The following is a 14,662-nucleotide window of genomic DNA, read 5'->3' as shown; positions in this document are numbered from 1 at the left end:
TAAAAAATATATATATATATATATATATATATATATATATATGTGTGTGTGTGTGTATATATATATATATATATATATATATATATATATATATATAATATATTTTAAGTTATAGTTGGACATAATACCTTTATTTATTTTTATGTGGTGCTGAGGATCGAACCCAGGGCCTTGCGTGTGCTAGGTGAGTGCTCTACCGCTGAGCCACAACCCTAGCCCCTCTTAGAATTTTTTTTAAGTGTGCTATACAGCATTGTTAACTATAGGTACAGGGTTTCACAGCAAAACTCCAAAACTTTATTATCTTGCATAATTGAAACTTTATGTCAGTGGAATAGCAACTTTTCATTAACCTCTTCTCCTAGCCCATGACAATCACCACTCTATTCTTTTGCTTCAGTGTTTGTTAATTATAGTCATCATGCTATATAGTAGATCTCTAGGACTAATTTTTCCTTACTGAGACTTCAGACCCTTTTACCAGCTTTTCTCATTCCCCTTCCCACTCCCAGCCCCTGGTGACTACTATTCTATTCTCTGCTTCTGTGAGTTGATTTTTTTTTTTTTAAAGAATCCACATATAAGTGAGATCATATAGTATTTATCTTTCTGTACCCAGCTTTTTTCACTTAGTGTAATGTCCTCTAGGTTTACATATGTTGTTCAAATGACAGGATTTTTTTTTCTTTTTAAAGGTTGAATAATATTTCATCATATAAATATACACCACATTTTAAAAAAAATCCATCCCTTCAGTGATAGACCCTTAGGTTGTTTCCATGTCTTGAGTATTATAAATAATGCTATAGTAAAGATGGGAGTGCATTTCTCTCTTTGATGTATTTTTTCAGTACTGATTTCATTTCTTTTGGGTATATACTGAGAAGTGGATTGTCCTATAGTTGTATTTTTAATTTTTTGATTCATCTCTATACTGTTTTCCATAATGGCTGTATTAATGTACATTTCCACCAATAGTATGCATGGGTTCTTTTTTCTCCCCATCCTTGCCAATACTGTTATCTTTTGTCTTTATGATAATAGTTATTCTAACAGTGTGAAGTAATACCTTATGGTTTTTACCATGAATAGTTGTTAGATTTTATTAAATACTTTTTATTTATTAAGTTTAGTTATCATTTTTTGCTCTTGATATATTAATGTGATGATTTATATTAATGTATTTCCTAATGTTGAACCATTGTTGGATTCAGATCTATGATTTGTAAATATTTGTCCTATTTCATAGGTTGCTTTTTACTCCTTTAATTATTTCCTTTACTGTGAGCAAGATTTTTCATTTTAACAGTCTGTTTTTTAAAAATTTCTTTCTTGTGCTGAGTATCAAACCGAGTACCTCACACATTCCAGGCAGGTGCTCCACCACTGAGTCACAACCCCAGCCCCCGTTTTAACAGTCTTACTTGCCTATTTTTGCATTTGTTGTTTATGCTTTTGGAGTCTTATCCAAAAAATCCTTTCCCATTCCAATGTCATAAAGCTTATTTTGCATGTTTTCTTCTCGGAGTTTTGCAGTTTCAGTAATAAAGTTTAATACTTGATCTATTTTGAGTTGATTTTTGTGAATGGTATAGGATAAGTGTCCAATTTCATTCTTTGACTTGAAGATGCTCAGTTTTCCCAGCATCATCATTTTTTGAAGAGGCTAACTTTTTCCCATTGTGTGTACTTGGTAAACTTGGGGAAGATCAGTTGACTCTACCTAAGTGGGTTTATTTTTGTGTTCTCTCTTCTATTCCTTTGGTTTATATGTCTGTTTTTATGCTAGTACCATACTCTTGATTACTGTAGCTTTGTGATGTATCTTGATATCAGGTAATATTGATGCCTCCAACTTTGTTCTTGCTTAAGATTATTTTGGCTATTTGGGGTCTTTTGTAGTTCCATATCAACTTTAGGATTGTTTTTTTCTATTTCTGTACAAAATGCCACTGGAATTTTGATTAGGGATTATCTTTTATCTATCACTTTGGGTAGTATGGACATTTTAACAACATTAAGTCTTCTAGTACATGAATTCTGAATGTCTTTCCATTTACTTGTGTCTTCTTTAATTTTCCTCAGTGATGTTTTTTAGTTTTCAACATACAAGTTGTTCATCTCAAGTTTATCCTTTAAATAATTTTATTCTTTTTGTTGCTATTTTATGTGGGATTTTTTTGCTCAATTTCTATTATCTCCATGTATTTTTGTCAGTTTTTTCTTTATATATGTATATACTCTATATATACATATGTATATCCATGTGTTTTAATATCAGACTCACAATTTAGAATTTTTGTATATTTTTAATAACCATAATTTTTGTTCCTTTGATTCTCTATAATAATGATTTTTATCTTGAAGTCTATTTTGTCTGATAATTAAAACAGCTATCCCAGTTTAGTTTTATTTGGCTTGGCATTTGCTGATTAAGTTTTTAACCTTTTTTCCCAGCTTTTTTTCTGGGTTTATATTTTATGCATATTGCTTTTTAAAAATAGCATATGGGCTGGGGATGTGGCTCAAGCGGTAGCGCGCTCACTTGGCATGCATGGGGCGCTGGGTTCGATCCTCAGCACCACATTAAGAAATAAATAAAATAAAGATGTTGTGTCCACCGGAAACTAAAAAAAATAAATACTAAAAAATTCTCTCTCTCTCTCTCAAAAAAAAAAAAAAAAATAGCATATGGGGCTAGGGTTGTGGCTCAGTGGTAGAGCACTTGCCTCATATGTGTGAGGCACTGGGTTCAATTCTCAGCACCACATATAAATAAATGAATAAAATAAAGATCTGTCAAAAACTAAAAAAAAAATAGCATATGCCTTGATTTTTAAAAAGAGACAATCTATTCTAGCTATCTCTGTTTTTTAACAGATCCATTTAGTTCAGGTATATTTATAGTGATATAGTGATATTTTAATAATATCAACTTATTTTCTGACTTGTATTTGTTCTGATTTATACTCTTATTCTTCTCTGACTTTTATTTTGTTTATTTAGTTTTGGTGTTGTTGGCATCAAACCTATGGACTCATGCATGTTCAGGCAAATGTTCTATCACTGAGCTGCACCCCCTACTCCAGCCCTTCTGACTTTTTTTTTGAAGGGTAATTTATTAAGTTTTAAAAATTACATCATAAGAGTATATTCTCTATTTCTGTTTGCTGTTTGTTTAGTTGTTTTTTTTTTTTGGTGATACTGGGGATTGAACTCAGGACCTTGTACATGCTCAATGCACTCTCTCACAGAGCTATATCCCACCTCTAATGATTTCTTCTGTATCTTTATTTATTTATTTGCAACACTGGGGATTTCTACTGTGCTACATCCTCTTTTTTTTTAATTTTAATTTTTATTCCTAAGTTGCTGAGGCTGTCTTGAACTTGTGAACCTCCTGCCTCAGCCTTCCCAGTGATCAGGATTACAGGAATGTGCCATTATTCCTAGTAATTTCTTTTATTTTAATGATTGCCTTAAATTTTCAGCATGTGTGGGTACATTAACAGGATCTAAAAATTAATCATTAATTCTGCTCTTCCTCTGGAGTTAGAGCATGCTTAATTAACTCCAGTTACTTGCTCCCAAATTACAAGTTATAGACAGATTTTAGTTCTATCTTGTCTTTCTCCTTCAGATGAGACTTTATTTTGCTTTCCTAGAATTAGTTCCTTTTAGGTTTATCTGTTTTTCAGTATAACCCTTCCTTGCAGGTTCATTTTTTGCTTCTTGAAGCAAAATACATCCTGGAATACATCCTAAATATCCTCTGACCAAGAGTGTCTTAGTAAAAAACTTGGTTTTCATTTGTCCAAAAATAGCTTTGATTTGTAATGATTCTTGAAGGAAAGTTAGGGGAATATAACATTCTAGGTTGGCAGTTCTTTTTTCTTAAGATTATTATTATTACTGTTAGTATTTTTTGCAGCGCTAGGGATGGACCTAGGCAAGTGTTCTTACCTCTGTGCTGTACCCCCAGTCTAGTTTTCTCTTAAAATTTTTAGAATCTCACATTTAGCCTACTGTGCTTAAGTCTGCAATAATTTTTTAGATAGCTGTTCCCCCAACTCACTCTTTGCTGGCTGCATTTAAGCCCTTTGTTGTTCTTCAATTGCTCTACTGTGTGTCTTTGTATAGATTATTTTTCTCTCTTGACTAGGATTTTTTTGTGTTTTTTGAATTTATCTCTCTTGATTTGAATTTGTTATAACTTTCTGAATTTGTTTTCTATTAGTTCTAGAAATTTCTCAGCCATTATCCTTTCTGATATTGTCTGTGTTCCATTTTTGTCTACTTTTGTCTTCTGGAATTACAGTCATAAGTATGTCCTCATTTTGTATTCCATATATCTTAATTCTTAGTTAATACTTTTGTTCAATAAAGTATTACCTGAAATTCCTTGGAGTCTTAATTTGCTTTTTTATTTCTGCCAAATCTCACAGCTTAATTCCTCATTTTATGATTCTAGATTATGACAGGCTCTGTCCGTTGGAGTTCTTTGAGCCTTGGATGAAGGTTGTAGTCCCTCAAGTAGTATCTGCTTTTATTTATGCTGGATTGTTTCAGCTAGGTAGGTGTGCCACCTACCCATGAATACGTTATTTTTAGTGCTTGGGATTTCTTGGAAGATGCGTACACTCTATGTTTGAATCTCAAAAATGTAGATGTCGGGTGTGAGATGACATATTGCCAGGGAACGCCCTCCACCCTAACACTTATTGCCAAGGCTGACACTTATATGTACTTCAGTCTACCTTTTCATTGGAGGTATAACCCTTTAGGGCTTTTGCAGAGATCTCAGTTCCAGTTTTCCACTTTGCTTAGGCCCAGGACCTTTCTCTTTTCCCAAGCAGTGAATGAAAAACATGTTTCGAGGTTTTTGATACCAGAAATTTTCTCAAGAAAGCTACTGCTCCAAGATTAGGCTACCTGCCTGGTTTCTTGCTCCTTGGAAATAACACTTATTTTCTTAAGAGCTTACCTTTAAAAGGATGTTTATTTGTGGTATTTTACCCAAATAAATGTCTCAGTCTATTAGGAGGGTTTTTCCCCCTCCATAATATCTCTCTCTAGTCTACCATATTGTCAGATACTAAAGTCAGGTCTGGGGCTATAGCTCAGTGGTAGTGTGCTTGCCTAGCATGTGCAGGCACTGGGTTCAGTCCTCAGCACCAGATAAAAATAAATAAAACAAAGGTATAAAATATTAAAAAAAGTAAAGTCAGTAATTATTATTGTTATTTATTGTTTTTGCAGTGCTGGGGCTTGAACCCAGGGCCTTTTTATTTTAAATTTAGTTGTAAACAGCATGCTAGACAAGCAGTCTACCATTGAGCTACATTCCCAGTCCAGTAATGTATTTGACTTGGACAAATATATACTGATAATCTTTCTCTTCCATAATATTTCAGCTTTGAATGTTCTTTCTTCTTCATAGAGATGCTAAGTATTTAGCTAAATTTCTTCTAGTTATAGATCTTTAACATATAATTAATCTGTTGTAAAGAATCTATTTAATTATATAATTACTCAGAAGATACCAGTAGTTCAAGGGCATTACAGAAAGAGGAAACAAAGGGAAAGGGAACTTATGGGTGTGTACTTTGTATTCGTGTTCTCATGTTTTTTTAATCTTTTTTTTCTTTATATCTTTATTTTTTTTTTTATGTGGTGCTGAGGATTTAACCCAGTACCTCACAAGTGTGAGGCAAGGGCTCTACCGTTGAGCTTTAACCCCCGCCCCTTGTGTTCTCATTTTAATTCTTAAAACACATTTTGGAATAGAAATTATCTTAATTGTGTGAATGGGTTAAGTAAAGCTAAGTTGTTTGCTGGTTTTCTGTTTATTTATCAGTTCTTCCTAGAGACTCCAATGGATCTAAGAAAGCCTTCTAAAGCTGTTTTATTTATTTATTCCTAGTCCTTTTTAATTTTTATTTTGAGACAGAGTCTTGGTAAATTGCTTAAGGTCTCACTAAGTTGCTGAGGCTAGCTTTGAACTTTTGATTCTCCTGCCTCAGCCTCCTGAGTCACTGGGATTACAGGCATGCATCACCATGTTTAGCTAAAACTGTTATTATTTTTTTAAAAATTAAGCTATCAGTGGACAACCTTATTGAATTTTCACAAAGCCTGAATATTTGGCAAAATAAAAAGCATGTTATCTAAAGGACTTAAGAAATATTAAAATATGATATATTTTCAATTGTATGAGGATTTAAACTCATGTTCTATAAAGATCAAAATAACTTTTTATTTTAAATTTAGTTGTAAACAGTGTCTTATTTTGGTTTCTAAAATGATCTATAAGAGATCCTCATATTTGCCTCTGGGTTGAATCCCCAAAGCATTAGGACCAAAGTCCTAATGGTGTTTTTTATGTTATCCAGTGCATTAGACAATGCCTCATCCATTTCCCTCCTGGTAGCAACTCCTCTACTCCCTCCTGCCGTCCCTGTCTTCTTTGCTCTATCTTTCAGATTCTTTGTAGGTTAATTGCAACTGTGTCTTCATGGAGATCTTTTCACCGTCAGCCTGGAAATTCCCTTCATCTCTCTTCTACCAGATCTTAATTTTTCATTCATTTTGGTAAATTATATCTTCCAGTAGCATCTTGAGGAAGGGTATATAGAGTCAGTTTTTTGAGATATCTTGCTTTGGTTATTTATTACTTTATAATAAATTACTCCAAAACTGTTTTAGTGGCTTAAAACAATAATAAACATTTTTAATTTTAGTCTTCATGGCCAGAGGAATTTGAAACCAATTTAGACGGGCAGTTTTAAATTTTTTTTTTTTTAGTTGTAGATGGACACAATATCTTTATTTTTATTTGTTTATTTTTATGTGGTGCTGAGGATCGAACCTCACACATGCGGGGCAAGCACTCTACTGCTGAGCCACAACCCTAGCCCCTAGATGGGCAGTCTTGTTCAGGGCATTGCAAGAAGTTGGAGTGAAGGTGACCTGTTGACAGGAATACAGTTATCTGATAGCTTGACTGGAGGCTGGAAGATCTCCTTCTGAGGTGACTTACTCCCAAGGGGAGCCAGTTGTAGATTCTTGGTTGGGAGTCTTAGTTCTCCCCACATGCTCCTGTCCACGGGTGTTTGAGTGTCCTGATGGCCGAGTTCTTTAAGACTGAGTGATCCAAGAGAGCAAAACAGAAGTAACAGTGTTTTCTTATGAGCTAGATTTCTGTCACATCCTCCTCTTTAAAAAAGTGACTTACTAATTTCTGCCCACATTCAAGGAGAGAGCAATTAGTCTGCCCCCCCCTTTTTTTGTCTACTGTCTTAAGTTAGGAGTATCAAAGAATTATTTACAACTTCTACACTTTTCTTGTTCAAAAACATCTTTAACTCTTACAGTTAAGGTTATGGAATTTTAGACATTCTAGTATGGAATCTGTGTTTTTTCAGTTGTTTTTTTTTTTATTATCAAAAAATTGAACCAAGGGACACTTACTTAACCACTGAGTCACAGCGCTAGCCTTTAAAAAAATATTTTATTTAGAGGCAGGGTCTCGCAGAGCTGCTTAGGGTCTCACTGAGTTGCTGAGGCTGGCTTTGAACTTGTGATCCTCCTGTCTCAGCCTCCTGAGCCACTGGAATTACAGGCACATGCCACTGTGCCTGGCTGGCTCCTTGGAATTTTGAAGGCATGAATGTTTATCATTTTGATTCCTGATCCTGACCTGTTTTAGTTGTTTAACACGTTTAACATTTTCTCTTTGTCCTTGGTGTTGAGAAACACCAAGATGATGTATCTTAGTGTGGGTCTTTATTTCATTCATTTTGCTGGATTCTTAGAGGATTATTTTATTTGTTAGTACGGGTATTGAACCCAGAGGGTCTCTACCCCAACTCCTTTATTTTGGAAAAAAGTGTCCATGAGTAGCCTAGGCTGGCCTTGAACTTATGATGCTCCTATCTCAGCTTCCTGTCATTGGGGTATGCCACTGCACCTGGCCTTAGTCCATTTTTAAAAATCTATAATATAAAGCAAAGATTTACTAGTTATTTCTCAGGATATAGTTAAACTCATTTTTTCCATTTTCATTAACTTTCCAGATGATTTGAAAAATCATCTTTATCATTTCCTCACAACCAGGGTCTGTTTCTAAGTTTTAAAATTCTAATCTGTATATTTTAATAATTTCAATGCATTATACTTTAAATAAATGTAGGTTTTTAATATGTGTCACTCTCTGATAATGCTAGTCCTTAAAAATCTCCCAGGGCTCCAATCCTGAAGGAAGTTGAAAACTGAGGTATCTCAAGTTGGGGCAACCACCAAAGGGGAGTTGATTCAGAACACAACTTACTGTGAGGATAGTACAAAAATGGAACCTTGGGGCCACTCTCTTGGGGTTCTTTAAAGTTGCACTGAGGAGAGCAGCATAGGTGTCAGTCTGAGAAAGGGCTGGTGATCAGGTTCTAAGTGTGAAAAGTGGAGTGATGTAGGATATTGAATTCAAATATGTACGTGTAAATAGTTTTTTTTCCTTGTTGTTTTATTTGTGGTGCTGGGGATTGAACCCAGGGTCTTGTGCATGTTAGGCAAACACTGTGCCACTGAGCTACCTTTTCAGCCCAGTAAATAGTATTTTTAAATGATTAAATTACCCATTGAACATAGAATCCTCTATAGGCACCAAAACAAGGGAGTTTGTGTATTCCTTTCTTTTCTAGATATCCTCTAGTTGTTCTATTCTGACTTTCTTTCCTCTTTAGGGAGCCTTTTGAAAGTCCTACAAGGTGGAAAAGTATTTTCTAAAAGAAAAGGAGAGAAACAAGAAAGGGAATGGATTCAAGGAACTTCTATCTGTACCTTTAATAACTTTATTAATGCTTTCAAAGCTTTAAACATTTCAGTCTCATTGTGGCTTTTAAAAAATTATTATAAAGAATGATTAATGTACTTATTATAGAAGTTCTGCCCAGCCTAGGAAGGGAAGAGAATACACAAGTAAAACATTCATTTAAAAAAAAAAAAAATGCCTTTATATTTATTTATTTATTTTTATGTGGTGTTGAGGATCTAACCCAGTGCCTCACCCACACTAGGCGAGTACTCTACCACTGAGTCACAACTCCAGCCCCAAAAGGTTCATATTTTTAAAAGCAGAAGGCTTATCCCTCCAGTTTTGTGTTTAGAATTATTTTGGTTAGGGAAACTATATCTATTTATAGCTGCTATAGTGTCTTGACCATGGAGGGGGCCTACTTTTTTTTACTCTGATAAATAGCACTTCCCAGTTCTTATAGCACATTGTATATAAGGCTGGAATATTTCAAAAGACTTTACCAAAATGAGTACAAGCAAAGGGAAGTATAGAAAGCAACATGCAATATTTTTTTCATATGACACATGATATCTAGTTCTAGTCTTTTTCAGCTTTGCTTTCTTTTTAGCTCTTGGTTTGCCTCTTATTGACAAAAACCATCTTTTCCCTATCATGTAGGACAACGTTTGGGCATGTATAGACTGTAAATTATTTCAAACTCAAAAACAAGGTAGGAGACATGCTTACTACCTAAGTGTAACTTAATGTCTTCCATAAAAAGTTCAATCTAACTATATCACAGAAGCTTCCACAAGGCAGTCATATCTAGCTATATCCCAATAGCCTAGTATCCTTCCTAGAGATAAGCATGTGGTGGGTGGGTTGGGAAACTGTCAAAAGGTTTTTATATAGTGGATCTGTGTAATATGTGTGCATTTTATAGCTTTTATAATAAAGGCTATAATGTTATATAATCAAAACCAATGGATTGGACCTTATAGACCTGGGTTTTAATCTGATATGCCAGTAAATAGCCTTGTCTATCTTTGCAGGTTAATCTGTCTATAGTTTTATAGAGAGATTTGGATATAATTAGTATATAATTTTGACTTAATTGAATGATTTAAATGGTTATATTAAAATTTTACTTAAATCTTTCTCTTTATGATATATTGGGCTATTTAATATAACACTGTAACAATAAAGGTCCAGTTATCATCCTGTTAGAAAATATGATCCATTTTATAATGATATACTTAAAATGTCAGGTTCTCCACTATGGTGACAGGTGAGACCTACTTATATTTAAGAGGCCATGAGAGCTTGCTGTGAGTTTTTTTTTTAATAAAGTAAATATTTACCTCTTTATCACATACTAATTTAGATATTCTTAAGGAGAATATAATTTCATGTAGTTAAATCTATATTTAGATTCTATTTTCTCATTTTATTTCTTTCATCTATGTGACATTTCTTCTTTAAAATTTTCAAGTAGAACCAAAGTCAAACAAACAATCATGAATAAATTATTTGTTCTTAAGTGAAATAGAACAACATTTTCATTCTACTTAAGTATAATCTATTTTTTCAGAGTGAAAAGCTTTTGTTATATGATACAGTCCAGAGTGAGCTGGAGGAGAAGATAAGAAGGCTTGAGGAGGACAGACACAGCATTGACATTACCTCAGGTGACGGGAGTGACATGATGGTGATGTTTGTGACACCAAACCTTCTGTAGTATTTCATAATATCTTTGTCTTCTGCTATTAACTTGATGTAAACAGAATGTCCCAAGAGGAGGGAAAAAAGGGTGATTTCGAAAGAATTTTATATGATTATGATTATAACTTTGATTTGAACTTACTCTTTAGAAATATGTAAAAAAAAACAGAGCACATGAAAAGAAATGCTGACAGACTGAAGTATGACAAGAACCCACTGTAAGAATGGAACCGTGGTACTATTCTTATATATCGTAGACAGTTACCATTTATGTTCTTCACTCTAAATTTTGAAAGACTGTCATGTAGGACAAGAAATACAAACCTTTTGTCTTTGGCATCAAACTATGATGAGTGGAGAAATGTTACAGGGAGGTTGATTTTTGTCTCAGGAAAATGAAACATGTATTTTTAATTAGATCAGTCCAGTATGAAATTGGCCATTTCTGGGGCATTATAGAAAGATTTTCTATATTGTGTGGAAGGTTTATGTTTTAGTCAGCTTTTGTATTGATGTGACCAAAATACCTGACGAGAGCAGCTTAGAGGAGGAAAAGTTTATTTGGGGCTAGTGGTTTCAGAGCCCTTAGTCCATAGACAGCTGATTTATTGTTCTGGGCCTAAGGTGAGGTAGCACATTATGGGGGAGGGCCTACTAGAGAAAAGCTGCTTAGCTTATGGCGGGGTCAGGAAGGAGAGATAGTGAGTGGGAAAGTGGTCACAGGGAAGATGCACCCTTCTAGGGTACACTATAGTCACTTACCTCCTCTAGCTATGCCTCCCCTGCCTACCGTTACCACCAAGTAAGTCCATGCAGTCTAGGATGGACTGCTGAGATTACAGCTCTCAGGACTGAATAATTTTACTTCTGAATATTTTTGTATGAATAGGAGCTTTTTGGGGGATACCTCGTATCCAAATCATAACATTCTGTCCCTAACCCCCAAAAGCTCAAGTAAATATCACAATGCAAAATGCATTTAGTCTATCTTCAAGAGTCCCATAGTTTTAACATTTTCAGCATTTCCCATAATTTCAAGTCTAAAGTCTCCCGAGATTCTAGGCAAACTCTTGGCTATGAACCTCTGTAAAGATCAAAAGCAAGTTGCATATATTCAATATACAGTGGCATAGGGTAAACACTTCCATTCCAAAAGGTAGGAATAAGGCATAAAAAGGAAGGATGGGGCCAAAGCAAGACTGAAACCCAGCCAGGCAAATAGGTCCTGTAACTTTACATACAATGTCTAGGACACTTGGCTGTTAATTGTTACTTCCAGAGGACTTGGATAGCCCTGCCCCTTTGGCCTTGCTGGTTGTTTAACACACATGGCCTCTCAGTTAGCCTGGCTGTCTCTGCAGCCAGTACCTTTTCTCAGCAGACAGTTCAGGTTACTGGCCATTTTTAATTCCTGAGATCTCCATTCCAGTTTAGGTTTCATCTTCACAGCTTCATGCACCTTTCTCTGAGGCAGCCTACAGGTACTCTGACCCTGCTACACTTTGCTTGGCTCCCCAGACCTTCCTTTGAAACCTCAGTGGAAGCCTCCATGACCCTTTAACTCAAGCATTCTGCATGCCTGCAGAACCAGCTCAACATGGTGAAACAGCTTCCTAAACCTGCCTCTGCTAGCAATGACCCCCATGATCTGTTCTGAAAAGAAATCTCCCTTCTGTACCCTGGAACCTTAATAGTGAGTGTTGTCTTGCAAATTCCTGAGATGCCCACAGAGTCCAGTGTGAATTTGGTATTTCCGGGGTATTATAGAAAGGTTTTGGGTTATGATTTCAGAGATCTTAGTTCACAGATGGCTGACTCCATTGCTCTGGGCATCGAGGGGAAAGCTGCTTAGCTCATGGTGGGGTCAGGAAGCAGAAAGAGGTGAAGGGGACACAGGAAAGGTGCACTCTTCTAGGGCACATCCAGTCACCCACCTCCTCTAGCCATGCTCTAGCTGCCTACAGTTACCACCCAGTCAGTCAGTCCATGTAGTCTAGGATGGACTAATGAGGTTACAGCTTTCACAATTGAATCATTTTACCTCTGAATATTTCTGCATTAACAGGAGCTGTTGGGGGATACCTCATATCCAAACCATAATAGTTTACTAGGTTATCCTGTAATTCTTGAGTATATATTATTTTATCCATTATAAATTCTGTTTCTCTGATATAGAGTAGCCATGTTGGAAGCAGATATCCTGAAGTCTGATGTCATTGCTCCCTTACCAACTAGTTGGGTGGCCATGGACAGTTATTTGGCTTTTCTAAACCAGTCTCTGAGTCTATTAAAGTGAAATAGTAAGAGTACCTACCTTAGAGGTAGCTTTGAAGATTAGGCAAAACAATGCATATAATATATATTTGATAAAGTACTTGACATATGCTCTTTAATTATTAGTCACTAAGTGCCAAATTGATTTTCACTTTAATAAAAGCAGAGGACAATTCATAAATATATAGATGCTCATGAGTTATATGCAGTCTTATGTATATAAATTTTGTATATATTTTATATGTAGATAAATAGCAACCATGAAAGTATAGTCCTTTTTTCTCATGTGGTTGCTAGAAGTCAGCTAATACTTAATTTTTATTTGATTGCCAGAGTTGTGGAATGATGAACTTCAGTCAAGAAAAAAGAGAAAGGATCCTTTCAGTCCTGACAAAAAGAAGCCAGTTGTTGTCTCAGATATCCTTTTCTAAATTTTCTGGACTTTTTTTCTTTGATGTACATTTTTGATTTGTGTAATACTTTTATAATTTTTGACTAGTACACATTAACTTTATTTAAATGGTCCTGTAATAAACAGAGGTGATTTATAAATCAGTTGAAGGTAGAAGATATAATTTAGATTTAAATGGACATGGGAGAAGATATTTACTCCCCATCTCAACTGTGAAAAATAATGTGGTTTTACAGTTCATCAGGGCTTTGATGTGAAACAGTTGTTTAGTATATAGCATGATTAATTCTGTGTACTTTTAAAAAATGTTTTATTGTTTCCCAAATTGAAATTTCCCTAAATAATAACTAATATATACATCAGTCTTGCCATTTCCTATGATACTTTCCCCCAACCCCTGTCTTTTTTCCCCTCTACCTTAAAAACAGTGATTGGTTGGTGCTGTATTTTACAATCAATGATAGCCTAGGATTAAGGGTATATGCATATGGCATTAAAAGTACTAGAATATATTAATTCTAATACTAAGATTTTTTAAAGTAATTTGAAGTCATAATTCATAATGCCAAAGAATTATGTCCATAAATCATTGTTTCATTCTCTGAAAAATAGGAACCTTGAAATTAGAATTAAAAATGTGATATTCTTACAGCTAAATTAACCTTGACTTTTGAACGTCCATATATAGTTTATATGCTACAAGATCTTGATATTCTTGAAGACTGGACAACAATTAGGAAGGTATGATTAAAGAATGATGGAACACAAGTATATTTTTGTAGACTACTTTTTAAAATTTTATGTTTTTTTACTAATATATAAAAATAGAATTATTATAAATGTGCTTTGCTTTGGCAATATTTTCTCTAAGGCAAGTAACACTATTACAAATAATAGTGGGCTACAAAAGTATTTTAAGAATTAGAAACATGTCAGCAGTTTGTAATTTTTCCATTATATGTGACTAATAATTTATGCAAGAGTATAGAAAAGCATTTATTTAGTTTACCCAATAATAATAATAATATCATTGTTCTATGCCTAGTGCTTAACTTGGTCCTGGCTCATAGAAGACACCCAATATTTGTTGAATGAACAAAAGTGAACATTTGAACCGTTATATAATTATATGTCCATCATCCTGTCATTAAATAGTCAAGAATTATAGACATTTCTGTGCTTGTTTAAAAGTGAAGCTTTATTTTCTTTTTAAAGTTTTACATTTTTAAAAACTGTTTAGTTGAGAGTTAGAAATTATTTCAGGTATTGATAATATCTCTAGGAAAAATTGTTATCCTTTGTGTATAACAAAGATAATAATCATCTTAGACATTAAGAATTTATTAGAGCAGCTAGTAGTTATATTTTACTGTATTTATTATTGAGCCAATCAGTAGTGTTGTTTATATGAAATAGATATCAAAATGTGTTTTCAATCTCAAGTCAACTTCTCCCCCCCCCCC

General features: G+C 34.4%; 1 protein-coding gene across 2 annotated transcripts in view; it reads left to right on the top strand.

Annotated features, from left to right (window-relative positions):
- Nucleotides 1–14,662, top strand: part of Brms1l (BRMS1 like transcriptional repressor) — a 32,422-nt gene that overhangs the window by 13,876 nt on the left and 3,884 nt on the right. For both annotated transcript variants that reach the window (XM_015491487.2, XM_015491496.2), the window contains exons 5-7: nt 10,383–10,479; nt 13,121–13,204; nt 13,876–13,940. In XM_015491487.2, the coding sequence (XP_015346973.1) occupies nt 10,383–10,479; nt 13,121–13,204; nt 13,876–13,940 (246 nt within the window). The remainder of the gene's footprint in view (nt 1–10,382; nt 10,480–13,120; nt 13,205–13,875; nt 13,941–14,662) is intronic.

This window comes from Marmota marmota, unplaced genomic scaffold (genome assembly GCF_001458135.2).
Source record: "Marmota marmota marmota unplaced genomic scaffold, marMar, whole genome shotgun sequence".
In the NCBI taxonomy this organism is placed as follows: Eukaryota; Metazoa; Chordata; class Mammalia; order Rodentia; family Sciuridae; genus Marmota; species Marmota marmota.
This window is presented reverse-complemented; position numbering and strand designations above follow the sequence as displayed.